Below are 27,534 nucleotides of genomic sequence, written 5' to 3'. Positions count from 1 at the left end.
GAGGTAGTCAACGCTACAACACAGTCGCATAGTTGATGGACATCGGTGATAACTTGAAAGAAACTAATTCCTTAAGTGGAAAGCAACAAATTCAAAAGTAAAACTGGCATGAGTAGGGTGGCTATATGGGTAATGGATATCCAATCTATCCAATTCAAATATTTCGAAAAATATATTTATATATATATATATATATATTTTTTCTTTTATGATAGAGCTTATCTGGGTCGGGTATAGGTGTTAACCGAATTGTTCTGATAGGGTTTGGGTTGTTCTGATAGGGTTTGGATATTATCCAAACCCAACCCAACCCATATTTAAAAAAAAAAAAAAAAAAAACCCTGAACCTCTCTCACCGTCGCTCACACTCTCTCCGCTTCTCCTCATCGTCTCTCCTCACCGCTTCATGTTGTGGGCAGGTTCTGTCTTTCACATATACAAACTTTTATTTGTTTTGGCATCGATTTTACGCTTGATTCTTGTTCCTCGTTCTCTGCAAATCAACTGGGTCTTTCTACCACTCTCTTTCCTCAGGTAAATGACATTCTTTTTCCCACTTTTGCTAGTTTGGTTTTCTGTTCTTTGCTTGTTGTTTACTTGTGTTGTCTTATTGAATTTATCGTCTGGGTGTGTGTTAGATTTTGGTTTTAGAGTTTGTTACAGCTGGGCATGTGTCGAATTTGGTTTTTGATTGAATTTTATCAACTGGGTATGTGTTACATTTTGGTCTATGTTTTTGGGTCAGATTTCAACTAGTAGGAATTTAAAGGGACACAAAAGCAGTTTTCCATTTCTATTTTCTCTTTACATTGGAACTCATCTCCTGCGTACAATAAATTGATTAATTTATGTGACATTGATGATTACTTATGTTTGTTTTGACAGGTCCTGCGCTATTAGTTGATGTTCCAAGGGATAAGAACATTACTGGTATGTTCTCTCTTCTTTAATTGAGACTGATTTTACTCTGCTATGTGCAGGCAACTGGTATGCCGGGTTTGTTAGTTGGCTGATGTGTTTGTGTATGTGAATATGAAACAATATATGGGTATTGTGAATTTTCTGTTTAAGAAGTGCTGGCTGTTAGTAGTTCATGCTATGATTGGCGTTCTGATCATAATATAGTTAAGTAATGAGATGTTTACCATAAAAATCTAATGAAGTTAGATTTTTAATATTATTTATGTTTGTTTTGACAGGTCCTGCTGATTAGATTTTTCACCTGTTACATTTGTTTTTATAAATATGTGCAAGCAAGTGCTAGAGGGAGGAGGAAATGACGCTCTTTTTTTGTCTGCCACAATCTAAGCCATCGGTGGAGAGATTGAGAATCTATTTCTAAGTTTTGGTGCAATTTTACATGACTCACATGACCAAGAATCTCACCAGTACCTCCGAAACATTACCTGCGGCTATGGAACTCGACCTCGACTCCTTCCTTAACTCACCTCTTACCAGCGACGACGACGACGACGACAACAACAACAACAAAGACAATCACCACAGCCTCAACTCCATCCCTCGCCGTACGATCGACGAAATCCTCAACGCCTCCGATTCATCCACCTCATCTCCGCCCACATCTCCACCGTCCGTTTACTCCCGCGTCTCCGATCCCAAACACGATCAAGACGACACCGTTTCGGTTTCCACAACTAAACAACCCTCCTCAGACTTTTCCTCCATTCCATTACAAGCCCAACATGATGAAAACCCATCGCTCCAGTCCCGACCCGGTTCGTCTTCGTTCAGTCGGGTCAGACCCGGAATTAATTACCCGGACGATCCGTTTAAAAGGCTCTCGAACTCGAAGCCGTTGCCGTCGCTTTTCGGCGGTGTGAGATCGAATGCGAAGCCGGGGGCAGCGCTTGCAGCGGCAGTGGCAGCCTCGAGGGCTCTCCCGACGCCACACGCCGCCGCGATCAAGTCGAGGAGGGCTGCCAGTGGAAGCTTCCAGAAGGTTCTTGAAGATTCCGATGCGGTTTCGGTCTCGGCCTCGGATGAATTGAGCTCTAATAGTGAAATTCGTAACGCGAAAGAGGATGAGGTTTTGGAAGGTGTGATTGGGAATGAGGGTTTTGCTCAGGGTTCTGGTGTTAAAGAGGTCGAAAGCGAAGCCGAAAATGTGGTTCAAGTAGACGGATTAAAGGTTAGTAGTAATCATGAAGAATTGCTGCAAACGAGTGCTGATTCAGTTTCTAATTTTGATATCATTGAGCCGCGGATTGGTTCTTCATCCATAAGTGTTGAGGAGGACGAGAATAATGTAAATGTAGATGAGAATGCTGGTGTGCTGAACAAGAGCTCTGAAATTTTGGACTCAGGAGAAGGTAAGGTTGATCATTTGGAAGCGAAGGTAGAGGAGGAATCGACAATTGAGGCATTGGAAACACAGCAACAAGTGAATGTTTTGGAAGATACTGAGGTGGGTGGTGGCAGCGATGATGATGACACGAGTTCATTGAGTGATATTACTGAACTTGTGGAAGAGAGAATTGGGCAATTGGAGAGCAGGAGGATTAGTAAGAGAGCGGAAAAGAAATCCCGGGCTGCTTCTATGAAGCCATTAGAGTTAGCTGAGGAGCTTGAGAAGAAGCATGCTTCTACTGGTTTGCATTGGGAAGAGGGTGCAGCTGCTCAGCCAATGAGGCTTGAGGGCGTGCGGAGAGGATCAACCACATTAGGATACTTTGATCTTGACGCGGATAATGCTATTACAAGGACCATTTCTTCTCAGGCATTCAGGAGAGATCACGGTTCACCTCAAGCTTTGGCTGTTCATACTAATTATATTGCAATTGGAATGTCAAAAGGGGTCATTCTCGTTGTGCCCAGTAAATATTCCGGTTATAATGCTGACCATATGGACCCAAAGGTTACTTTTGCATTAATCTGCTTATATTGCTCTTACTTGTTAGCCTTTCATGTTCTTTCAGGATTCTATGTTTCTATATGTTATTTGTTCATCTTTTGGTTGAAACTATTCCAGGAAATATATTTTGGGTGTAATTAGAGTCGAGGGAGAATGTCGTGCATGTGCCCTTTAAAATAATAGTCAATTCCTGGTGTCATCTTTGCAGAATTGCTTAAGTATCAACTTAATTGCTTATTTCAATCTCTAAAATGCCCCAATGAATTTCACACAAAACAGCAGTTACATACTTGATTTTGTACAGGATGACTTCCATACACAAATCACTTGATATTATTGAAAAGAAACACAATGTATCAGCTTTAAAAATTGAAAAAGAAAAACCTTTGGTGTGCATACTTAGTATGAGTATATTCTGTAAGGATGACTTATATACATTAATATAAGGTGCATACTTAGCATGAGTGTGTTGGTACTTCCTCAACAAAGTTCTTATTCAGATATGCCCTTAGTATATGGTTATCCGTGAAGATACCATTGATTGGTAATATCTAAATTTCTTCTGTTACAAAAATCGAACATGTTAACTGAGGAATTTGGCTTTTTATGGTAAGTATGCAAACATCTGGATGTTTAATTAAATTGTGAAGCTTCTTAGTACATTTGCTTTTGCTATGTGCCACATTGTAGTTACGACATAAATAACTTTACTCAATAAACCATGCTGTTTACGTTCCAGATGTCGATGCTCGGTCTGCAAGGGGATAGGTCTCATGCCCCGGTAACTTCCATGTGCTTTAATCAGCAAGGGGACCTGCTCTTAGCTGGTTATGGTGATGGTCATATTACTGTTTGGGATGTGCAGAGATCATCATCAGCAAAAGTTATTACTGGAGAGCATACAACACCAGTAGTGCATACATTATTTCTGGGGCAGGATTCTCAGGTTACTCGTCAATTTAAAGCAGTTACTGGTGATAGTAAGGGTCTCGTTCTGTTGCATGCTTTCTCAGTTGTTCCCTTGCTCAACAGGTTCTCCATCAAAACCCAGGTAAAACGTTAGTAAGCATTAATATGTGATTTATGATTGTGGCACTATGTATAATATGCTTTTTGAGTTGACATTATCTCCAAACTAACGATCATATTGTTACTTCAAATAGTGTCTTCTTGATGGACAAAAAACGGGAATTGTGCTATCAGCTTCACCAGTCCTTTTTGATGAATTCTCTGGAGGTGCTTCCCTGTCCTCTCAGGGAAACAATGCAGTTTCATCCAGCAGTCTTGGTAGTATGATGGGAGGTGTAGTAGGTGGAGATGCTGGCTGGAAACTCTTTAATGAAGGCTCTTCTTTAGCTGAAGAAGGTGTGGTCATATTTGTCACCCATCAAACTGCTCTGGTGGTATGAAGCCCTCAGATGATTGCACAAATTCCATGTACCTTTTGTCTTGTGAATTGATTTCTTCTTAGTGGTTATATCTTGTTCAAAATGTGTTAAAGCCACATTTGCATGTTTCAGGTAAGGCTTACTCCTACTTTGGAGGTCTATTCGCAGCTTTCTAAGCCAGATGGGGTTCGAGAGGGTTCTATGCCTTATACTGCGTGGAAATGCATGACACAATCACGTAGTTTGCCTAGTGGTATGCATTGAGTGAGTTTTGGGCATTTATGTTGAGATATTTCATCTTTCTAAGATATGAATTTGTTACAGAGAATGTACCTGTGGAAGCATCAGAGAGAGTCTACTTGCTCGCAATTGCTTGGGACCGAAAAGTTCAAGTTGCAAAGTTAATCAAATCAGAGCTAAAAGTATATGGGAAATGGTCTCTTGACAGTGCAGCTATAGGTGTGGCTTGGTTGGATGATCAGGTACGCATTTAGTTATTCATATATTGTTGGTCTTTTGTTGTATTTAAATAATGTTATTTAGGCAGCATTGCCTAGTAAATAATTTTAAATGCTTTGCATGTAATGAGATTTTTGTACTTGACCAGATACTGGTTGTTCTTACATCAACTGGACAACTCTGTCTGTTTGCTAAGGATGGAACTGTGATTCACCAAACAAGTTTTTCTCTGGATGGTTTTGGTGGAGATGATCTTGTTGCATACCATACCCACTTTATTAATATCTATGGAAATCCTGAGAAAGCTTTTCACAATTGCATAGCTGTAAGAGGAGCTTCAGTATACATCCTTGGACCTATGCATCTTGCTGTTTCTCGCCTTCTCCCATGGAAGGAACGGATTCAGGTTCTGCGGAAAGCGGGTGACTGGATGGGTGCACTGAACATGTCAATGACACTTTATGATGGCCATGCGCATGGTGTTATTGACCTCCCTAGAACCTTGGATGCTGTACAGGAGGCCATAATGCCCTACCTTGTGGAGTTGCTTTTGTCATATGTAGATGAAGTATTTTCTTATATTTCAGTGGCATTTTGCAACCAAGTTGAGAAAATGGAACCACTGGACAACCCAAATAGTAGAAGCAGTTCTGTGCACTCTGAAATAAAAGAGCAATACACTCGTGTTGGTGGAGTTGCTGTGGAATTCTGTGTTCATATCAAGAGGACTGACATCCTTTTTGATGAAATTTTCTCCAAGTTTGTGGCAGTACAACAGAGAGGTATCATTACATCTCTGTGTCTTCTTGTGTTGAATACTTCAATTACTACGCAGTTTGATCTTTGATGTCCGGGTTGAAGTTCATTTTTAAGTGAAACTTGGTAACTCAATTTGTGATAGCCATAACTACATAACATGAGGCTAGAAAGTTTAACAGACTTTGAAGGTCAGACTGTTTGGACAGTGAGATTTTTGCTAGGCTATCGACAAGACATGTTTGGATCTTTGGGGGGAATATTATCAATTGTGAAAGAATATGAGAAACCTTTCCTTCTTATTTATTATTGGCAAGTTACAAACCCAACTAGTGGTTGTTGAACCCACAATCTCACCCTCCACCCCATTCTCATCGGGGAAGTGCCAAATGAGCCAAGCTCATTGGCTGCTTAGAGAGCTTTCCTTGTGATGAAGCCTTTCTAATGCTATATTCTATTTTACCTTTGCCTTTTAAGATTGGGTTTGTTACTAGGAAGGGTGCAAGTGCTCTCCTAGCACCTTGAGAGTGATGTATTCCGTGTTGACACTTTGCTAGTACAAAACTAGGTTTAGTTAGTGTCTGCCGTGGTCTAATTGCCTGTGAAGGGTGTGTATTCTTTCGGTGATTTACCTTTTGTTTCATTACATTTTCCAGACACATTTTTGGAGCTTTTGGAACCATATATATTGAAGGACATGCTTGGATCACTGCCTCCTGAGGTATAGCTTGATGTCCCAGTGCTTAGCCTTATTGGCAGCTTAATCATAAATTCTGATATTTCTTTTTCTTTTTCACTTTATTTTGTTAGATTATGCAAGCACTTGTAGAACATTATAGCAGCAAAGGATGGTTACAACGAGTTGAACAATGTGTCCTTCACATGGATATCTCTTCTTTGGATTTCAATCAGGTCTTACCTTCAAAACCTTTGTTAATCATTTTTGTTGTTGGAGTGAATTCATTTGTTATGATTTATTGACTTGATTGGATAATGATTATTATTTTTCCTTGTAGGTTGTTAGGTTATGTAGAGAGCATGGATTATATGGTGCTCTGGTGTATCTCTTCAATAAAGGATTGGATGATTTTAGGGCTCCTTTAGAGGAGCTGTTGGTGGTCTTGCGAAATAGTCAAAAGGAGAGTGCTGCTGCCCTTGGGTATGTATAATGTGTTCCTTGTGTTCTTATTCATTGAATATGGAAGATTTTCTGATATCATGTTTTCTCATTCTATTTTGCTTCTCTTCTATGAATGCTGTCATTTCAATATTTATAATTTGACTGGATTTATTTAGAAGAATATATATGGGAAACATTTTCTACTTTTAAGGGACTGTAATCAATGTGCAGGTATAACATCATATTAAGAATGTAATTTTATAGGAGCTGCAAATAACCCTAATCTTAAAAGATTTCAATCAGCTGGTTTGAATTAGGCTCCATCTGGGTCTATGTGGCATGGAGTTGGAGACTTGGAGTCAAATTTCAATCAGTGTGCAAGCTTGCTTCTTCCTTCTCCCTTCCCCTTTTCTCCCTCACATTAATTTTCTTATTCTACTTTGTGATAGTATTTGTGTTCTCATTGGAAATACATATATCTTAGCTGTGCCTTAGTGAAGTGTTATTATTCATATGGGGGCATGTGCTATCCAGAGGTTACAAATTTAAGGTTCCTATTAAGTTGGTTTTTATTTTCTAAACCGCAACGAAAACTGTCAAATATTGCATTCAGTGTGCAAGCTTGCTTCTTCCTTCTCCCTTCCCCTTTTCTCCCTCACATTAATTTTCTTATTCTACTTTGTGATAGTATTTGTGTTCTCATTGGAAATACATATATCTTAGCTGTGCCTTAGTGAAGTGTTATTATTCATATGGGGGCATGTGCTATCCAGAGGTTACAAATTTAAGGTTCCTATTAAGTTGGTTTTTATTTTCTAAACCGCAACGAAAACTTTCAAATATTGCATCAAAAGTACACTTCTGGTTTGTTTGTATCTCAACTGTGCCTTAGTGAAGATTTATTCATTTGGGGGCATATGCTATTCAGACATTACAATTAACAAAAAATTTATATTCATTTGGTTATGATTTTTTAAACCATGAGCAAAAAGTGATAGATAGGAAAAGGTATCTCATGAGACCTCCCTTTCACATCATGTGTGGGTCTCACTTGTTGTGAGTGGTATCAAGTAGTCGTATAAGATAATTTTCCAACAGATAGGCCAGAAAATAGGGATGGCTTCTTCCTCTACTGGTTGGTAGTGTAAATAATTACTGGGAAGAAAAAGAGATAGTATGAAATATTTCTGGGGAAAGGTGGTTTAAAATTTTGATTGAATAAAACTTTTTGAGGCGTTTGACAGGGTGAGGTTTTGGCAGGATGGGTGGCATGGGGATCAACCTTTTCAATTGGCTTTTCCAAGGTTGTTTGGCATCGCCATTGTGAAGGAGGCTTCTGTTGAAGCTTCTTTGCAAAGGCAGGGGGCGGAGGATGGAAGAGTTTGGAATGTTCGGTTTAGTAGATTTTTTAATGATTGGGAGATGGATGAAGGGCTGCGGTTTCTTCGTATGTTGGGTTCTATAACCCCTCCTATGGATGTTGGAGATCGGATGAGATGGAAATTGAAGTCTATTGGAGCTTTTGACATCCGATCGTACTACAACAAATTGAGAAATTCTCCTTCTACTATCTTTCCATGGAAAGCTATTTGGAGAGCAAAGGCCCCAAGGCGAGTTTCTTTTTTTGTTTGGTGTGTAGCTTGGAATAAGATTCTAACGGGAGACAATCTGAGATTGAGAAGATTGGATTTTGTGGATTGGTGCATTATGTGCCGTCATAGTGGAGAGACGGTAGATCACCTTCTCCTTCATTGTGAAATGGCCTACCGGTTATGGAGCTTTGTTTTCCTAACTTTTGGCTTGGCCTGGGTTATGCCTAGATCGATTCCTGAAATGCTTTTTGGTTGGTGGAATTGGTTGGGGAAGCATTCATCTCAGATCTGGAATTTAGTCCCGCTTTGCATCCTTTGGTGTATTTGGAAGGAGTGTAACCGGAGGACTTTTGAGGATTTGGATAGCTCTAGTGAACAGTTGCTTGTTTTTTTCAGTGGGACTCTCTTTGATTGGTCGCGCGCGTGGGGACTCACGTCTAGTGATTCCCTCCCTTCTTTTCTTTGCTCCCTTTTCCTTTCCTAATTTTCTTGTTGTCTTTGTTTCTCTTTGTTTTCTTTTTCTTGTATCTCCTAGGTTGCTCTGTGTTTTTTCAGGCATAGAGTAACCCTTCGTATATATATCATTCTTACTTATCAAAAAAAAAATATCTTTAGTTGAAAAGAAGTTTCTTTATTCAGTATGGTATTGATAGAATTTTAGAAAATGTCGTGGATGGCGCACTTGAAATGTTCATTTTCTTTAGATTGGATGCCCACCACAACCCCCACTCCTCCACCCCCCGCACATGCGCTGGGGTTTGTGCATGTAGGAGGGGGCCTGGCCCCCCAAAAATAAATTAAAATGAGAGACAGAACTGCTTTACCACTTTTTCTTATTTGCAGTCTTATGGTAATCGTACTGAAAGGTTTTACAAGCAGGATTATATTTTTTTATACCATTATTTATGTTTTACCATCTTATAGTTGGTTTTTTATTACCACTTTGTAGTATTAATCTTTGCCTTTTGTTCTTGCTTACAGGTACCGGATGCTTGTTTATCTAAAATACTGCTTTTCAGGTCTTGCTTTTCCTCCAGGTAAGGAGTTATTATTGGCGGCACTTTCCAATTGATCGGTTTGAAGATCCTTTGTGCAAGTATGTGAAAATTTCTCAATAAATCTTGAATTGTCTAAATTATGGAAAACCAAATATATGTGACTGTTTATCTTGTAAAATTTGTTTTGGCCATTTTATGTTGTACGTATACATGTCATACTAATTTCTCAGAGTGTTATATTTTTGTTTAGCTGTGTTACTGCTTTCTTACAGTTCTTATGTAATTCTTTAGGAGATTAAATTCAATAAGGATGTGACGTAAAAGACCTATTTACACCCTCCAATAAAATATTGACACTGTCAGATTTTTAAAATGAAAGCATAGTGACTAGTACATATGATAACAACCCATTAAAAGCTAATATAATCAAATATTAATTAAGAAAAAAAACAAACCGATAATAAAATTACTGTTGTCTGAAGACTCTGAACCCACTGAGAAGTCGCTGGGTCAATGTTGGTGTTGTCTGAATTTCATTCAATAGAAAAAACCTTTTGATGATTCCATAACAATCTGCAAGCATTTGTTTCAATTGCCATCTCCCTGCTCCGAACCCAACCACTGTAAACTCCATTTTTCTCATCCTCATAAGCCTTGTCAGAGTCAGAATCATACTGTTCCTCCCATTGCATTCTTCAACACCCCTTATTATTCCAAGTTCCCAAGAATCACACTATTCCCTCCTCAGAATCACACTTTTTCTCTCATTTGCTGCAAATCCCCTTTCTCTCTAGTTAACCTCAGCCATCTCTCCAAGGCGACAGTCAAGGGGGTTCTAGGTGGGTAAAAGTAATTTGTCCACCGTGCACAGTGGCCGGAATTAATGGGTTTGTTTCATGTTATGGATATGGTGGAGGGTCCTGGTGTGGTGGTTAGTGATGGTTGTTGGTACTTATTGGGTGAGTTGGATTGCAGTCTTGTGACAATTAAGATGTGGTCAGCAACTCCTCTATTTTAAAGGCTTTTATTTATTTATTTTTAATTCGAGGATTTTAATGTCATTTGGATTGTGTGTAGTGGTGCTTATGCTCGTTATCACACAAATCTGATGTGGCATTGATTGGATGGTGAAAACCATGAGTTTTGCACCACATCCTTATCAAATTCGGATTCATTCTTTAAAATGCTATTGTTATCTTTTCAAATGTGTGGTTTTTAAGTAGTGATATTAGCATCTGTATTTTTTTTGTCAATAAATATATATATATATATATATATATATATATATATATATATATATATATAACTGTACTGGTTAATGACCCTGGAAGAACAAGGCCTTTTTCTAATAAGCCAATTCATTTTACAGCTTAAAACCAGTATTATGACTCTATGTGGTAAATTTTTTTTATACAACTTACTATTGATAAAGAATGGCAACCTGTTTGGTTTCATCTTTTAGTGTTTATGGGAGTCTACATAATTCTGAAATGGTGTTTAGATGCTATGAAATGAGTGTGAGGCATCAAAGCAAGAATACCTTGTTTCTTTTTACAATCCACATTTTTTGAAGCTGTATCACTTGTACAGCTTCATTTCAATGTATGCAGGATGGAACTGATTTAGAAACATTGAAGCCAAAAGTTTCCCTTTTGCAGGACAAGGAACTCTGCCCCCTACACGCTTGCCATCTCTTAGAACAGAACTTCTGCAGTTTCTATTAGAACATTCTGATGCCCCTAACTCAAAAGCAGTTTCAAGCTTATCATCTGGAGGAGCATACCTGAACCTGTATCATCTCTTACAGTTAGATACTGAAGCTACTTTAGATGTTCTGAGATGTGCTTTTGTAGAAGATGAAATCCCAAAACCCAAATTTTCATCACATGATTCAGCAGATGAAAATACGGAGCCAAAAATAGAGAATGACAATGGATGTCAAAATATGTTGGTCCAAGATACAGTGAACTCTCTTATTTGTATTCTTAATAGGGACATTTCCCAAACAGAGAGGTCAGATAGTGAAGATGTCAGTGGATTGGTTGAAGAATGGCCTTCTAAGAAAGACATAGGCCATATGTTTGAGTTTATAGCATGCTATGTTGCATGTGAAAGAGCTAATGTCTCAAAAAGTGTCCTGAGTCAGATTTTAGAATACTTGACATCACAAAATAATTTTCCAACTAGTGTTTCCTCACATCACATAACTTCAACAAGAAGGGAGAAGCAGGTGCTTGCCCTTCTAGAAGTAGTGCCTGAGATTGACTGGAATGCTTCTTATGTATTAGGCCTATGTGAGAGAGCGCAATTTTACCAGGTATATTTAAATATATTTCTTATGATGTTTACCTGGGAAGCATATTGCTGCAATCTAGAAATCCTCTGTTTTTCTTACCTGTAATATTAGCTCTGTTGTAATTTTATAGGTATGTGGCTTCATTCATACTATCAGACATGAGTATCTTGCTGCTTTGGATAGCTACATGAAGGATGTAGATGAACCCATTCATGCTTTCTCCTTTATCAACAAAACATTATTACAGCTGAGTGATAATGAACGTGCTATTTTTCAATCAGCGGTCATTTCTCGTATACCTGAGCTGGTTGATTTAAGCAGGTAATGCTTTTTTTTTGAAGTTATCTTGGGATCCTGTTTAAATGGTACATATGATCTTTTGTTGCTCAGAAATTAATTAATTCTGCAATCTCATGCATTTGTTTATCCTTTGTAGAGAGGGAACATTCTTGTTGTTCGTCGATCATTTCAACAAAGAAGGTTTGCATATCCTGTCTAAACTCCGCTCTCATCCAAGAAGCCTATTCCTTTATTTAAAAACGGTCATTGAGGTTCACTTATCTGGCACTCTCAATTTTTCTTCTTTAAGACGAGATGATTTTGTGGATCCTTCTGATGGAATAAGGTTGAAGGATCAGTCAAAAGGACTTGAGGCTTACTTGGAAAAAATCTCTGATTTCCCCAAGTTAATGCGTAATGATCCAGTTGAAGTGACTGATGATATGATTGAGCTTTATCTGGAGGTGAGCACTTTTACAACTATATTTATATTTCAAGCTAGAATTCATTTTACTCCCTTTATGTTCAGACTTCTTGTCATTTTGGTCCCTATAGTTCTGCTTTTTGCAATTTCATCCGAAAAGTTTTAGATTGTTGTCAATATAGCCCCTTGTCTAACTCAGTTAAGTGTCATCAAACTGTGTCATCTTGGTGAAATTTTTTGTAACGAAAAAAAAAATTTCTTTAAAAGGAAAAAGATAATGTCAGAGACAATGTAAGAAAACGAATTGCTAGCAAACCGAGGATTAAAGTTATCGTCAGGACCTCTCTGCCATGGTTCTTCACATCCTGCTTGATCTTAACAAATGAAACTCAAGGTATGGAGGAAAGGCAACAGACTATGCACTTACCACGAATAATTTTAAGAGCTTACCCCCTTCCCCACCCAAAAAAGGGAAAAAGGGCAAGGCATTGTTCATACCAACCAAGAAGATGGTGGTCCAAGTGTAAAGCATAGAAGCAGCTGAAGGCACCTATGTGAACAAAAGGAATTGGAGCACAAGGACTATTGAAGTGTTCTAGATGTGAATCCACTTGAACCTAAGGGAGGCCTAGAGCTATCAAGAAATTTGTCTTGGTGTAGAAGAAGGCAGTGAGGATGGTGAGAGATGGAATTGAATGAGAGGCAGAAGGAAGAATCAAAAAAAAGGTGATCTGGGCGAAGAGAATGGAAAACTTGACTGCAAAGAAGGTTCTGGGATTGGAGTTGAGGGAATTGAGGATGTTAGAGAACATGCTGCCTAGGAAATTTACCGTATTATTTTCCTTAAATTTTTGAGTTTTTTGGATTTACCTGCTCTTTTCTTTTCCCTTTGAACTTCCTCCCTCTTCTTTTTTATAGCATTTTTATATAGTTTTCTCACAAATTATTATTATTTTTATATGGAATTTTCACTAAAACATTAACGGCAACGTTTTGGTATTACATACATGACGCAAGACAACCAGAACAAAACTGAAACAACAATAAAATAAAGGGATGTGACCTAGGAGCCAGCACCTTGGTCTGGCTTGGAGTTAGCACCAAGCGGGGAAACTATTAAGAGTCAGCACCAGACCAAAGAAAGAGACCAAACGGCTATTTTTTTCATTCATCAAAATATCAACTATCTCCTCAAGGAGTACAATAGGTTGCTTATAAAGAATTGCTAAACCTTAGTTCTAATTAGCTAGAAAACTCTAATTGCCTTATTACAAAAATATTCTTGCTTCCAAATTAAAATACTAATATCCTAATAAACTACTAGGACCTAAAACATAAAAATAAAATTTACTTGCAAACATAAATAATACTAAATAATAATCTTCTTGCATCTCCCGCATCAATACAGCTCATGACATTTGATGGCACTAGGTTAAAGGAATTGGAACTACCACATTGATAACAGTCTGAAACTTTAGGATGAAATCGCTCATAGTGTCACTGTAGAGATGAAACTTACAACAAACTCAAACTTGGAGGGACCAAGATGTAATTTGGCCTAAATTGAAATATGAAGTGGTTGAATGTTTTCTTTCCCCCAATGTCAAATGAATGTGTTTGTTCAGTCTTATCCTATGGTCTTTGAACTCCTTGTTATATAGCTATTGTCAACACTAAATGTCTTCCCCCACCTCCACTTGATATGTGACAATGATTTTGGGTTGGCAATAAACTAATAAAGATCTTGTTTCATCAGTCTGCTCATCATTGGGCCATATATCATACTCCCTGTATACATATTTCTAGACTATGCAGATTCTGCACCATAAAGGGTGGTCATTGTTATGGTCTCATAATGGCTTACTTTAGTTTTAGCTATTGCTCAAATTTCCTGGTAGCACTTCTCCATTTGGTGATAGCACCTAAGGTACTGAATGTTTTGCATATCACTTTTGCAGCTATTATGTCAGTATGAACCTGGTTCAGTTCTCAAATTCCTTGAGACCTTTGATAGCTATCGTGTGGAACACTGTCTACGCCTGTGTCAGGAATATAGGATTATAGATGCTGCTGCCTTCTTGTTAGAAAGGGTTGGTGATGTGGGGAGTGCTCTTTTACTTTCACTTTCTGGCCTTGACAGTAAATTTGTTGAGCTTGATACTGCTGTTGGAAATGTGGTTTCTGATGTGACTTTGGGTTCTGCTGCTGATACAAAGCATCTCAAGACTGTATTAAATATGAAAGAGGTCTGTCGATATGACTTCTAATGAGATGATATGTTTAAGCTTCTTGTGTGTGTTTGTGTACAATTGTTTTACAACTTTATATTACCTCTGATATTTCTCTTACAGGTGAATGAAATACGCAAGATATTGAATGCCTGTATTGGATTATGTCAGCGGAACACCCCTCGCTTGAACCCTGAGGAGTCAGAGACGCTCTGGTTCAGATTACTTGACTCGTAAGTTGAACATCAATCTTTCTTTTGCTTTCTTTATTACGGTAGATTTACTGTAAGTTTTCTTCATTGCAAAATCGTTGGAGCAGTATATAATCATCCACTATTAGCAGTTTGCCTCATGCTGATTAATTGATTATCATGATTATATGACAGACATCCATTTGTTTGTTATGTAATGGAGTAGATCTATACTTGCAATTAAACAGGAGGGGTATATTGGTACTATACCAGAAGCACATTCATTCTATGACACTGCATTTATTTCTTTTAAGAAACAAAAAATTGAGAATGCCAATGAGCTATAGCTCAACTGGCGCTTCCATTGGGTGCATGTGTAACTTATCATTGAAAAAAAGGAGAAGAAAAGAAAAAAAGATTTAGAAGAAATTACATTTATTTCTATGATTATGTTATTTTGAGGAACATAAAGTTCTATGAACTGTTATGGTCTCTACTTATTAAAAAAAAATGCTATGCTCTCTATTCTTTTTGTTTAATTATGGCACAAACTCATAGTAAGCTTCTGTTCCTCAATCTTGTTTCCTGGATTTACTTGCTCCTCTGAAAGCCTAAGCACTTGGTGTTTCTCTTTGATCATTATATGTTTTGTGTCATATTTATGCAAGTGTGTGAGTCTTGTGGTGGGGGTGGGGTTTCATGTGATTGGTATGAAACACCAGCAAGTTACAGTCACCAATTTTGATTCTTCCAAGAATCTGGAAACCATATAAATTTTTTTTACCAAGTGAACCTGAAAACTACCAAATGACTGATATCCATATACTTTGGTAGTAATATTAAATAATTTTTTTACAATTCCAATATGTTTACTAATATTTTCTTGTGAGTAGTTAATGCAGTCTAAGATATGTGAGCTTATATCATTTATTTGCATTGCATGTGAAATGGTAGCAATAAACTTTAGCTCAATTGGAACATCCTCCTCCTCCCCCCATAAATATGGAGTGGAGGATAAGGCGTGGGTTGAAGACATACTGTGTTTCTAACTTAATAATGGTTGAGTTGTAAAATATGAGAGATTAGGGTTACATTAATATGTCCCTCACCTTAGCATATATTTTTTAGAGAAATAGCATGATTACAAAAATACCCTTACACTAATACAAAATAACAAGTTAATATAAAAGAGTGATGCAGGACAACCTAGGCTTCCTATCTAGATCAATCCTACAGTAGAACCTTAGGCTTCCCACCTAAGGTGTTTGGATTCACCACCAAACAAATGCAATGCAATTTTGCAAATAATCTGAAAAATAATAATCATAGTCTAAAAATACGAAAGAAATCATATGGAGCTTTATATGCAGCTTCTAGGAATCACAATAATAAGGATAAACTCTCCTAAACAATCTCAAATGCTAATCCGATAGTCCTAAACAATCTCAAATACTAATCCAATACTAATCAAATAAGTATGTTACAATCTGAAATTATCCACTGAAAATCTAAAATAAAATATCGAAATAACTTCTGGTTTGCTCCTGCATTAAAGAGTTTCTTCTCAGTAAAACAAAAGGTTTTGAAATGGTGAACTGCAATTGCTCCAGGATAAGGTAGCCTCTAAAAGATTAAAAATAAGGTAGTGGAGTAGATTTCTCTCTCTCTCTCTCTCTCTCTCTCTCTTATTTTTAATTTTTTTCAGGTCAGAGTGGAGATTGAATGAGATAGTAGCTTCTAGAAAATCAACAAGGATAGATATAGCTAGGAAAGACTTGAATATATCATTAAGGCTCAGGTTGTCATCATGTATGGTTTGTTTGGCTTTTACATGACCTTGAAAGAGACTGATTTTCCATATGCTTAGTTTCACTTGCTTTGTTTTCATGTTAACAACTGTTCTGCTCTTTATAAAGTTGCTAATTAAGCAACTTCTCTTAGGAGGAAGTTATTCTATTGTTAAGAATTAAGATAAATATATATACATATGCAGGAAAAATAATAAATAGTGCTAATTTGTTACAAAAATTCATTTCAGGTTTTGTGAAGCTTTGATGGATTCATATGGTGATGAAATGGTATCTAGAGGAGAAAATCATGTTCCACTGCTGACTGATTCAGTCTCACATGAGGATGAAGCATGCATAGTTAATTGGAGAATATCAAAATCACACAGAGGGGCTCATATCTAGAGGAAATTGTTCTCTCAGTTCATCAAAGAGATTGTTGAGGGAATGATAGGCTATGTTCGCCTTCCAACCATCATGTCCAAACTCCTCTCTGATAATGGCAGCCAGGAATTTGGTGATTTTAAATTTACCATACTGGGCATGCTCGGAATATATGGCTTTGAAAGGCGAATTCTGGTAGATATACTTTTTAAACTCATCATTTGCTTTAGTCATGTGGTCGGCCTTGTGTATACTTGTTGCATTAGTTTATATAATGGAAATTATTTTTGCATCTTTGTTGAGATTTAACTATGCCAACTTGCATGATTAGGTCATAAAGCTTCTTCTTGTGAATTTGAGTTCTTTAGTACAATTCTAGGACCTTTGTTTAGGATCATGAATGAACTCTTCTCCCATCTTTGGGATATTAACATCTTCTCATAGCTAATGCAATGAGTTTGAAAGTTGCTTGTATAATTGTCGTATAGAGTTGCATGGCACGTTGCATTTAGTATTTCTGCTGTACAGAAGTGAGCAGCAAACTTGCATCAAGGCATCTGGTTTTAGATACAAGCTACTCTTGTACAGTGCTCAAGCACACTTATAGTGATATTTTAGTTTGATAGTAATTTCTGGTTACATGTGCATATTAATTGTTGACATTCTAGTGGATAAATGACTTTCTTTTTAAAGTTAGATATAAGGCTGACTTGCTCAACTGTAATTATAAAATATTGCAGAGTATAAAATTTTCTATTGATTATAATTATTTAATTTGTTGTTTTAGGACACTGCCAAATCCTTAATAGAGGATGATACATTCTATACCATGAGCTTACTTAAGAAGGGGGCCTCTCATGCGTATGCACCCCGGAGTCCTATATGTTGTATATGTAATTGCCCTTTGTCAAAGAATTCTTCTAGCTTTAGCATTCGCGTTTTTAATTGTGGTCATGCAACACATCTTCAATGTGAAGTTCCAGAAAATGAGGCATCAAGTAGAGGTGCCTCATCTGGATGCCCAGTATGTATGCCAAAGAAGAAATCACACAAAGCAAGAAATAAATCGATTCTTGCAGAAAATGGTTTAGTAAGTAAATTTTCGTCCAGGCCACAACAATCACATGGAACTAGTATTCTACACCCCCATGAAAGTGATACATTAGAGAATTTCTATGGGCTTCAGCAAATTTCACGGGTAAGCATCGACTTTTAATTGTCATTATCTTTTCCATTTCCTGGACTTCACTAACATTGAAAATTAATCAAAAGTGAATTGGATGCTGCAGTTTGAGATCTTGACTAATTTGCAAAAGGACCAGAGATTAGTTCAAATAGAACACATGCCTCAGTTGAGGCTTGCACCGCCAGCTGTTTATCATGAAAGGGTAAAGAAAGGAACAGATATTTTTACAGGAGAAAGTAGCAACAGCCTTGAGAAAATAGAGAAACAAAGTAAAAGCAAGCAATTAAGGGAGCTAAGAGTAAAAGGATCATCTCTTCGGTTCCCTTTAAAATCAAGTATTTTTGGTGAGTTGTGTTTTAAATTCAATTTTAGAGCTACTAAACTTTTGTGATACTTTCCAATTCTAACACATGGGAAACTCTGCTATAGGCAAGGAGAAGACCAGCAAGCGGTAATGCGAGTGTCATGTATAGAACATACCGGAGATGATGAAGACCATTTCGGCTGAGATTTTGACTCTTACTTTATTCTTCTTTTTTCTTTTTTGTATATTTTCATAATTGATTTGTTTATATTAATTTTGGGAGGCTTGGTTGTTGCTGGTTGTTGTATCTGTTTATATCTTATAGAGTAAAATTGTACATGAACCATGGAGAGGCACTTGTAATGAAATTGAAATAGAATACAATCAAATAATGAAGGAATGTTTTCACCAGCCTATCTTTAAGCATGTGAACATATATATGAAAAGACGAGTAAAAAGCAATGCTTTTCCAGAGGGGAGGAAAAAAAACTAGTGATGTGCTAATATCAATGAGATTGAGTTTTCATTAGCAAATTGGTTTAAAGCATTTGTGGAAGAGGAGAAAAATGAACTGAAATGTATCAGAAATTGTAGAAGGTAAAAGATATGATAAAAAGGAAAAAAAAAAAAATCATTTTGAAGAATAAAACAATTGCAATGGTAACGAGTACCGACCGTGTGGGAAGTGGTACACCAAAAATATATATATTGGAGAAATAAAAAGGGTGGAGAGACGGAAAATAATATAGAAAATTAAAAAAGGGAATAAAAATTTAACACTAAGGGCCCTACCGGGTTCGAACCGGTGACCTCTTGATCTGCAGTCAAATGCTCTACCACTGAGCTAAGGACCCTTTTCGATTGAATCTTCGACTATTTATATTTTTAGCTGAAATATATTTGTATTGCTGGTAATGACACCGACCCGACCTCATCCGGTGGACGGTGCCACGTTTGAACTTTGGAATCTAATCGCTATCCTTATGGTCACACACCGTAGAATCTCCTCGGTAGGACCCACGGGTTGTACTCCAAAAAAGTTTTTTTTTTTTTTTTTTGTGGGACTAAAAAGGTTGAAAATTTGGTTCCTAAACATTTGTGATTTGTTACAATTTCAGTCTCGTCCTTATGAATTGTATCAAATTTGTTTATTATATTTCAAAGTCGTAAATGTACTTTTGTTCCCTACATTTTGAAATCATTTCTATTTTGGTCCCTACATTTCTATTTTACCACTTTTAGTCCCTAAAATGAAAAACGCGTTCCATTTTGGTGCTTACCATCACTCACTTAACGGAAGAATCCTACGTGGCAAACAGAGTGCACTGTTGGCACAATAAATGCTGACGTGTCCATTAAAATACTATTAAAAAAAAGGAAAAAACAGAATTAAAAAAGCCACGGCAACTTAGAATTTTAAAAATTAATTTATCAATTTTAATAAAATAAAAAAAGGAAAAAAAAAAAGAACTAAAAATAAAAAACACACGAATTCAAATCTAAATCATACAAACCCAAAAAATCATTCAAACCCAGAAAACCATACAAACCTAGAAAATCAAACAAACCCGGAAAATCATACAAACCCAGAAAAACAAACAAAACCAGAAAATCATACAAACCCATCAAGAACAAACAAGAGCACAAACCCCAAAAAATCATACAAACCCAGAAAATCAAACACAGAAAAATCATAAAAAAATATTGTGAAAAACATAATCAATCCATATATGTGCACAAACCAAATCATCCAAAAGAAAAAATAGATTTAAATCCAAAATTTAATCAATACAATCATTAACAAAATACCCACAAAATTGAACAAACTCAACTCAATTCCTCAACCATACCAACAACAACAAACACAACTCCCACCCAAACAAAATACCCACAAAACCATTAACCCAGCACACCTCAAACTCTTTCACCCAGTGAACTCCCTTAACCGAATCTTAAGCCCTCATCAAAAAACCAAATTTGAACAAGGTGAAAACCCCCACTCAGATCAACAAAAATCTTCACCCACAAACCCACCATCGGAGTGCGCTGCCACCTATCTCCATCGAAATCTCCACCACTGAACTGAGAGATAGAGAGATTAAATAGAGAAAGACCCACCGATTTGAGACAAAAACCACCGACCGATCCAAGAGCACCCACCGATCTGAGGTAGAAACCCACCGATCTGAGGCAAAGACCCACCGATCTGAGAGAGACAGTGATCTGAGATAGAGAAAGAGAAACCTATCCAAGAGCACCTACCGATCTGAGGTAGAGACAGTGATTTGAGATAGACAAAAACCACCTACCGATCTGAGATAGAGACAGTGATCTGAGATAGACAAAAACCACCTACCGATCCAAGAGTACCCACCGATCTGAGGTAGAAACCCACCGATCTGAGGCAGAGACCCATTGTTTTGAGAGAGACAGTGATCTGAGATAGAGAAAGAGAAAGATTTGGGATTTTCAGCTAAGAGATTGAGAGAGTTTGAGCAAGATATTTTGAGCTCAAAAAGGAGAGATCGGGGAAGAATATGAACAATCATGTTCTAGTGAAGAACATGTTTTCCAAAAATCTAATGAAAAGAATATTTTATTTTATTTTATAAAAAATAATAAGTTTATTTTAATTATTTTATTTTATTTTTTCTAATGTGGCTTTTTTTTTTATATTTAAAATGCTGATCTGTCATTTATTAATTGCCAAATAATTTTTTTAATTATTATTTTAATAGTCATTTCAGCATAAAGTGTGTCAGTACTCTACTTCATTTGCTACGTATGATTCTTTCATTAAGTGAGTGACGGTAAGGACCAAAATGGAATGCGTTTTTCATTTTAGGGACTAAAAGTGGTAAAATAGAAATGTAGGGACCAAAATAAAAATGACCCCAAAATATAGAGACCAAAAGTACATTTACGCCTATTTCAAATCAATATTTATCAACTATTAATTTTATCAATTTTATCAGATACATTTTGTCTTTCTAAAGTGATTTTTAATTCACTTGATTTTGAAAGTCAAAGATATGAATTTAATACAATTAATAAATAAAAGAACAATACTTTTTGACTTTTAATAAAATAAAATAAAAAGAACAATACTAAAACTACACATATTTGCACGCAATAATTTTTGGACAAGGGTTTTTTTTTTTTTTTTCCCCTCACTTGCGGCTAATGTGCTCTTGATCCCTTTTTAAGCTGCCACGGTGGGTTTTCCCTTGTTCAAATCGTGGGCATTTTAACCTTTGTAATTTGTGTTTTGTTATCAGATTGATATTGTGATTAATCTGGATGTTCCCATTATACTTTTGTTGCAATTCTCTCTTGAGAGACTACGGTTATCTCTTAGATTAAACACCTTGTAATTTTGTTTTTTAGCAATAAATTTCTACCGATTTCATTCAAAAAAATGCATAGAAAATAAATTGAAAACATTGTTGTTGCAAAATTTTGTTTACTTTATAAAGGTTTTTGTTAACAGATACTCTTATGTCTTAAGGAGGCTTTAAATGGGTCTTACTTATTTTGAGAAAAGTCATTCAAATTAAAAGTGATATACTCTCTATAAAAAGTTAGTTGACTTCATTAGAAGATTCCCATCTAATTATGCATATTTTATGCATTTTATTTCCCCAAAACACCTTTTTCTTTAATTTACATTTTCACTTAACAATACACCTTACATCTCATTCTTTATTTTACGACCCTTCTCATTAAAATTATTTATTTTCTTGCCACATCAACAATGATAACACTAGAAACAACTCAAGGCCAAACCCACTGCTACTACCACCTCCAACCAAAACACCACCGCTTCACACAATAAGCCATCATGACACAATGTCGAGAACCACTCCACCAATTTGAATTGGAGAGAGAGAGATTTGCCACAGTAATATCTATATTCAAATTTTACCGTGTAGTTGAATTGTAAATTTTTTTACATTTTACATTTTCAAATATAGGGTGATTTTGTATATTTGGAAATATATTTTGCATTTCAATAAATTTTACATTCTCAAATCCATATAATTATATAATAATTCAACCTTAACAAATGTCTTAGACACCCAATAACTGAAAAAACATAATAACATCCATGCAAAAATCAATAAAGTCAAATCACAAATCACAACAAATGCCACACACTATCTTATAGCAAAGAAAAGAACACGACATTAGCAATAAACCCACTCAACTGACCTTACAAAGCCCCAATTAATAGCATTTGTAATTAGCTATTGCAGATAGTCCTAAGTGTGGTACTAGTACTATTAACAATAAGTAGGTTGTAGTTGGGTGGCCTTCTCTTTCCCTTTCTCATTTTCACAAGCCTTTGTTTTTCCTTAACGAATGTCTTAGACACCCATTAACTGAAAAAACATAATAACATCCATGCAAAAATCAATAAAGTCAAATCACAAGTCACAGCAAATGCCACATACATCTTATAGCAAAGAAAAGGACACGACATTAGCAATAAACCCACTCAACTGACCTTACAAAGCCCCAATTAATAGCATTTGTAATTAGCTATTGCAGATAGTGCTAAGTGTGGTACTAGTACTACTAACAATAAGTAGGTTGTAGTTGGGTGGCCTTCTCTTTCCCTTTCTCATTTTCACAAGCCTTTGTTTTCCCTTCCAATATATAAAATCCAAATCTTTTGCCCCCACAACACCCACACCCCAACGCTCCAGGCGGTTATTTCCACACTTCCCACCCTCGTTTCCTCCGCCCAAATCTTTTCCCTTTCCTTCATATACATATACTCTCCTCTCACTTTCTTTCCATTCATTTCCTCAGCTCTCTCTCTCTCTCTCTCTCTCTCTCTCAACCCATTTTCTCAGCTCCCAAACACGTAAAAAAGAGAGAGAATGTCATTGACGTCGTCCAACAAGTTCGCTCAGCCCCTTCCTCTGAACACCACCTCGTCCAGATCCAAGGAACACAAGCTCTTATTCGAACCTTTCAGAACCAACACTTTCCTCGGATCCACTCACAAGTTGCGCTGCTTCAATTCTCTCTCCAAATCCAATCAAACTAATCTCCACCGTCGATCCGCCATCGTTGCTGTGTCCGATGTTGTCAAGGAAAAGAAGTCCAAATCCAGCACCAATCTGGTAATCATTCCACAACCCCATTTCTCCTCCTTTTTTTCTTTTAGTTTTTGGTTTTAGTTTAATGCGAATCATTAATAAGCTTGTGAGAATTCAATTATGCAAAATCCTCACTTTTTGGGAAAATTTTATTTACCCAGAAAGCTGACTCAAGGAAAAATAATTTTAAAGGTATTACCTTTGGAGGTTTATAAGTATTGGGTAGCTGAGTTTTATTGGTATTGGGTAAGTGAGTAATCAAATGGAGCCTAGTTAGAACTAGTTGTTTAATTAGGTGGATACTATGTTCATAATTTGCAACCAAAATAACACAGATCATAAAACTTTTTCCTTTTTTTGTTTTTGATTTTAATTTAATGCGAATGATTAACGTGCTTATAATAATTCAATCGTTCAAATCCACACTTTCTGGGAATATTTTCTTTACCCAGAAAGCTGACTAAAGGAAAAAAGAATTTTAAAGGTATTACCTTTGAAGGTTTATACGTGTTGGGCAGCTGAGAAAGTAAATGGAGCCTAATTAGAACTAATTGTTTAATTAGGTGGATTCTTTGTTCATACTTTTCAACCAAAAGGATACAGATCATAACATTGAAGTTTCTTTGAAAAAAAAAATGTTTTCATTTTGGTATTTGTTTTAAATGTTACTGATATATTTCTTAAACTTGTATTTGACAAGATTTTATTATATAAATGTTTCATATGAACTTTTATTGGAAAGAAGATTTTGGTGGAAGTATTTTCTAGTGAGACAAACAAAGTCTGAGATTTGTCTTTGCTTTTGGTTAATTGGGTATTCAGCTGATCACGAAAGAGGAAGGCTTGGAGCTCTATGAGGACATGGTATTGGGGAGAGCATTTGAGGACATGTGTGCCCAGATGTATTACAGGGGCAAAATGTTTGGTTTCGTTCATCTCTATAATGGCCAAGAGGCTGTGTCAACTGGGTTTATCAAGCTTTTGAAGCAGGAAGATTCTGTGGCCAGCACATACCGTGATCACGTACATTCACTGAGCAAAGGGGTCTCTGCTCGTGCTGTGATGAGTGAGCTCTTTGGAAAAGCTACTGGGTGTTGCCGAGGCCAGGGTGGTTCAATGCACATGTTCTCAAAAGAGCACAACGTGCTTGGTGGCTTTGCCTTCATTGGTGAAGGGATTCCTGTGGCCACTGGTGCAGCATTTTCCTCCAAATATAGGAGAGAGGTATTGAAGGATGCAGATTGCGATCATGTGACAGTGGCATTTTTCGGAGATGGGACTTGTAACAACGGCCAATTCTTTGAGTGTTTGAACATGGCAGCATTGTGGAAATTGCCGATTGTGTTTGTTGTGGAGAATAACTTGTGGGCTATTGGGATGTCACATGTGAGGGCAACTTCCGATCCTGAGATTTGGAAGAAAGGGCCTGCATTTGGGATGCCAGGTGTTCATGTTGATGGTATGGATGTTTTGAAGGTTAGGGAGGTGGCAAAGGAGGCAATTGGAAGAGCTAGGAGAGGAGAAGGGCCAACATTGGTGGAATGTGAGACATATAGGTTTAGAGGACACTCATTGGCTGATCCTGATGAGCTTCGTGACCCAGGTGAGCATTTGGCATTTTTTTTCTTTCTCTTTTGCATATTTACCTTCGGTTATATTTAATTGTTGAATGTGACATGTCTATTTTCTACAGATTATGCATTTAAACAGTTAGTTTTAGTTATGCCTCTTGGTATTGTTGACTTTTGTTTATTTATTTTGGTCTATTATGTGGTTGAACTTGAACCAATTCAAATGACGCTGCCCCATCCTTGGTGTCACATATGCCATTTGTGTTGGAAATTTTAAATATTCTGATGTTACATTCCTTGTTGGATTATTGACTTGAGGAGAATTTGGAATGGCTGCTTAAATGCTAGATAGAGCCTGCTGGGTCTTTGTCTTGATGGACTAGATCATTTACTTTTATTGGAAGAGGCATGTCAATTAGCATGGTTGCATAGCATTGTCAAGTGAAAAAATTTTCTGGTCAAAAGTAAGAGGATTGAGCTTTTGGATTCCTAGGACATGACCTGGTTTGATTGTATTAGGAGCAGGGATTCCCCCACCCCCCTTCTTGAAATGGAGGATGCATTTTTAGGACTTGATAATAATATTTGGCCCTGTGGCTTATATGAACTGGATGAGTACCCAAAGATGACCTTTAAATTCTTCTGGTATATTATTCTTCTCTTATGCGGTGATCAATGTTCTCCTCAATTTTTGGTACAATTTTTGCAGCTGAGAAGGCACACTATGCTGCTAGAGATCCCATCACAGCATTAAAGAGATATATGATTGACAACAATCTAGTCACTGAACAAGAGTTAAAGACCATAGAGAAGAAGATAGATGAGGTGGTTGAGGATGCTGTTGAGTTTGCTGATGAGAGCCCTCGTCCACATCGCAGTCAGCTATTGGAGAATGTGTTTGCAGATCCAAAAGGTTTTGGAATTGGACCTGATGGGAGATATAGATGCGAGGATCCTAAATTCACTCAAGGTACTGCTCATGTGTAACCTTTCAAGCTTGGACGTCAAAATATGTCTTCTGGTTTTAGTCCATGGAGGCGTGGTTTATATTTGCTTCTAGCTTTCACTAATGAACTTTCAAAAATGTGTCAGCTTTTCTAATGTAAGCAGAATTTGTTATTTAGGTTACATTCTATATTTCAAATTTTGTATTTTTACTTTACTTTTTGGGTATAATTTATCACGTTCTTTGGGACTAGCATATGGAATGGCAAGCTTTGAAGGCCAGTTTCATATTCTGTGTGCATCAAGATGTTCTATATCTTTGTGTTCATGACATGAGGGTCCCGTTTTTATAAGTTTTTGTGTTTTCTTGTTAGTTACTTCCTACAGTAGTGCTCCTCCACTGAATAAGATTGTTACTGGACAACATTTCATTTTCCTTTCTTTTCACGATGGTCCGTTTGGATTAGCTTTCTACTGATTTTTTACTTTGCAGGCTTTTAAAAAACAGTAGATAAGCAATGAATTGAAAAATTAAAGCTAATCCACGGCCACAAAGCTGTGCAATGCTATTTGGCAATCCCTGTCCTAAATCATGCGGGCCGCCTCATGGGCCCAAGTTGCAGTGCTGCTGGCTGCTATGCAAATGCAAGTAACACATGGTGGCACTATTGATTCATATTTTATTTTAATTAAATTTAAGATCCCTATAAATGTGTAGTTTCATTAAAGATTTCAAACAAAACAGGAAGTCAAGTCTTCCCATCTAGCAGATATCTCTTGCAGAGAAGCATGAGATTCTGTTATGTGATGTTTTATTAGAGTAATTTTATATTTAGTGTGCGTTTGACAAAAATTATTTTTGTCAACTTATTTTACTATTCAACTTATTTTTGCTACTATTTATGAGCTTTATTACACTTTTTGATACTATTCATGAGTCTCATTGTACTATTTTAGCTAACTTTTACTTTTTTTACAGTAATTTCAGTTTTAACAAAATAAGCGGTATATGTCTCTACACATTTGTCCAATCAAAGCATAAATAAAATCCAATCAAGAACTAAATTCAACGTAAAGTTGCAAGAGTCAAATTCAATGCATTATATAATATGATTATTTGTATCTACACATTTATCCAATCAAGCATAAATAACAACCTACTTATGAGTTGTCCTTCAAGATAAACTTTGATAGAGTGATTTTTAGAAATCAAAGCAGGAGTAGGAGTTTTGATTTAAAATGATAATGGATCACTCATTGTAGCATTGAGTTACAAAGGGAAAGTAATTCAGATTCAGAGACAAAACTAGCAATGGCTATCCAAGCTATTAATTTTGCAATTGAGATGGGTGTAAGAGATATCATTTTAGAGGGAGATTTAGCATATGTTATTGACATGCTTTGATCCATGGAGGACGATAAATCAATGATGGGAGATATGGTAGAGGCAGCAATACTCTGTTTGTTTTTATGGAGAACTTTGTGTAAAAATAGTTTTTAGCATTTTCTAGTATTTGGTAGCATCAAAAAGAATGAGTATTAATAGAAAAAATATGGCTTATTTTTAAAGATTGTTTTCTTTTAAATTTTTTTTGGAAAAAAACTTTATCTCACAGCAATCTAAGTAAGGGAAGTTTGAAAATTAT

At 36.6% G+C, this 27,534-nt stretch overlaps 2 protein-coding genes and 1 non-coding gene across 3 annotated transcripts; 2 read left to right on the top strand and 1 right to left on the bottom strand.

The window, feature by feature from the left end:
• The first annotated feature begins 354 nt into the window (after positions 1–354).
• On the top strand, positions 355–18,675 carry LOC142641177 (uncharacterized). The gene is made up of 21 exons (XM_075815579.1): positions 355–534; positions 886–930; positions 1,200–2,875; positions 3,612–3,923; positions 4,036–4,275; positions 4,393–4,513; positions 4,585–4,742; positions 4,868–5,501; positions 6,132–6,196; positions 6,286–6,387; positions 6,492–6,634; positions 9,169–9,224; positions 10,844–11,502; positions 11,612–11,802; positions 11,918–12,224; positions 14,143–14,430; positions 14,536–14,645; positions 16,642–16,969; positions 17,562–17,972; positions 18,064–18,304; positions 18,390–18,675. The coding sequence occupies exons 3-18, from the start codon at positions 1,361–1,363 to the stop codon at positions 16,793–16,795; spliced, it is 5,055 nt and encodes a 1,684-aa protein (XP_075671694.1). The 5' UTR covers positions 355–534; positions 886–930; positions 1,200–1,360; the 3' UTR covers positions 16,796–16,969; positions 17,562–17,972; positions 18,064–18,304; positions 18,390–18,675.
• Positions 18,676–19,046: 371 nt separating this feature from the next.
• On the bottom strand, positions 19,047–19,118 carry TRNAC-GCA (transfer RNA cysteine (anticodon GCA)). The gene has a single exon. It is a non-coding gene; the product is annotated as a tRNA-Cys (tRNA).
• A 3,702-nt stretch (positions 19,119–22,820) lies between these two features.
• Positions 22,821–26,241, top strand: LOC142640483 (pyruvate dehydrogenase E1 component subunit alpha-3, chloroplastic). Its single transcript, XM_075814608.1, has 3 exons — positions 22,821–23,396; positions 24,195–24,975; positions 25,653–26,241. Exons 1-3 carry the CDS (start codon positions 23,151–23,153, stop codon positions 25,928–25,930), a joined length of 1,305 nt encoding a protein of 434 aa, XP_075670723.1. The 5' UTR covers positions 22,821–23,150; the 3' UTR covers positions 25,931–26,241.
• The last annotated feature ends 1,293 nt before the right edge of the window (positions 26,242–27,534 follow it).

This window comes from Castanea sativa, chromosome 6 (assembly GCF_040712315.1).
Source record: "Castanea sativa cultivar Marrone di Chiusa Pesio chromosome 6, ASM4071231v1".
Classification (NCBI taxonomy): Eukaryota; Viridiplantae; Streptophyta; class Magnoliopsida; order Fagales; family Fagaceae; genus Castanea; species Castanea sativa.
Note: the sequence above shows the minus strand (reverse complement) of the source record. Positions and strands in the feature narration are given on the sequence as shown.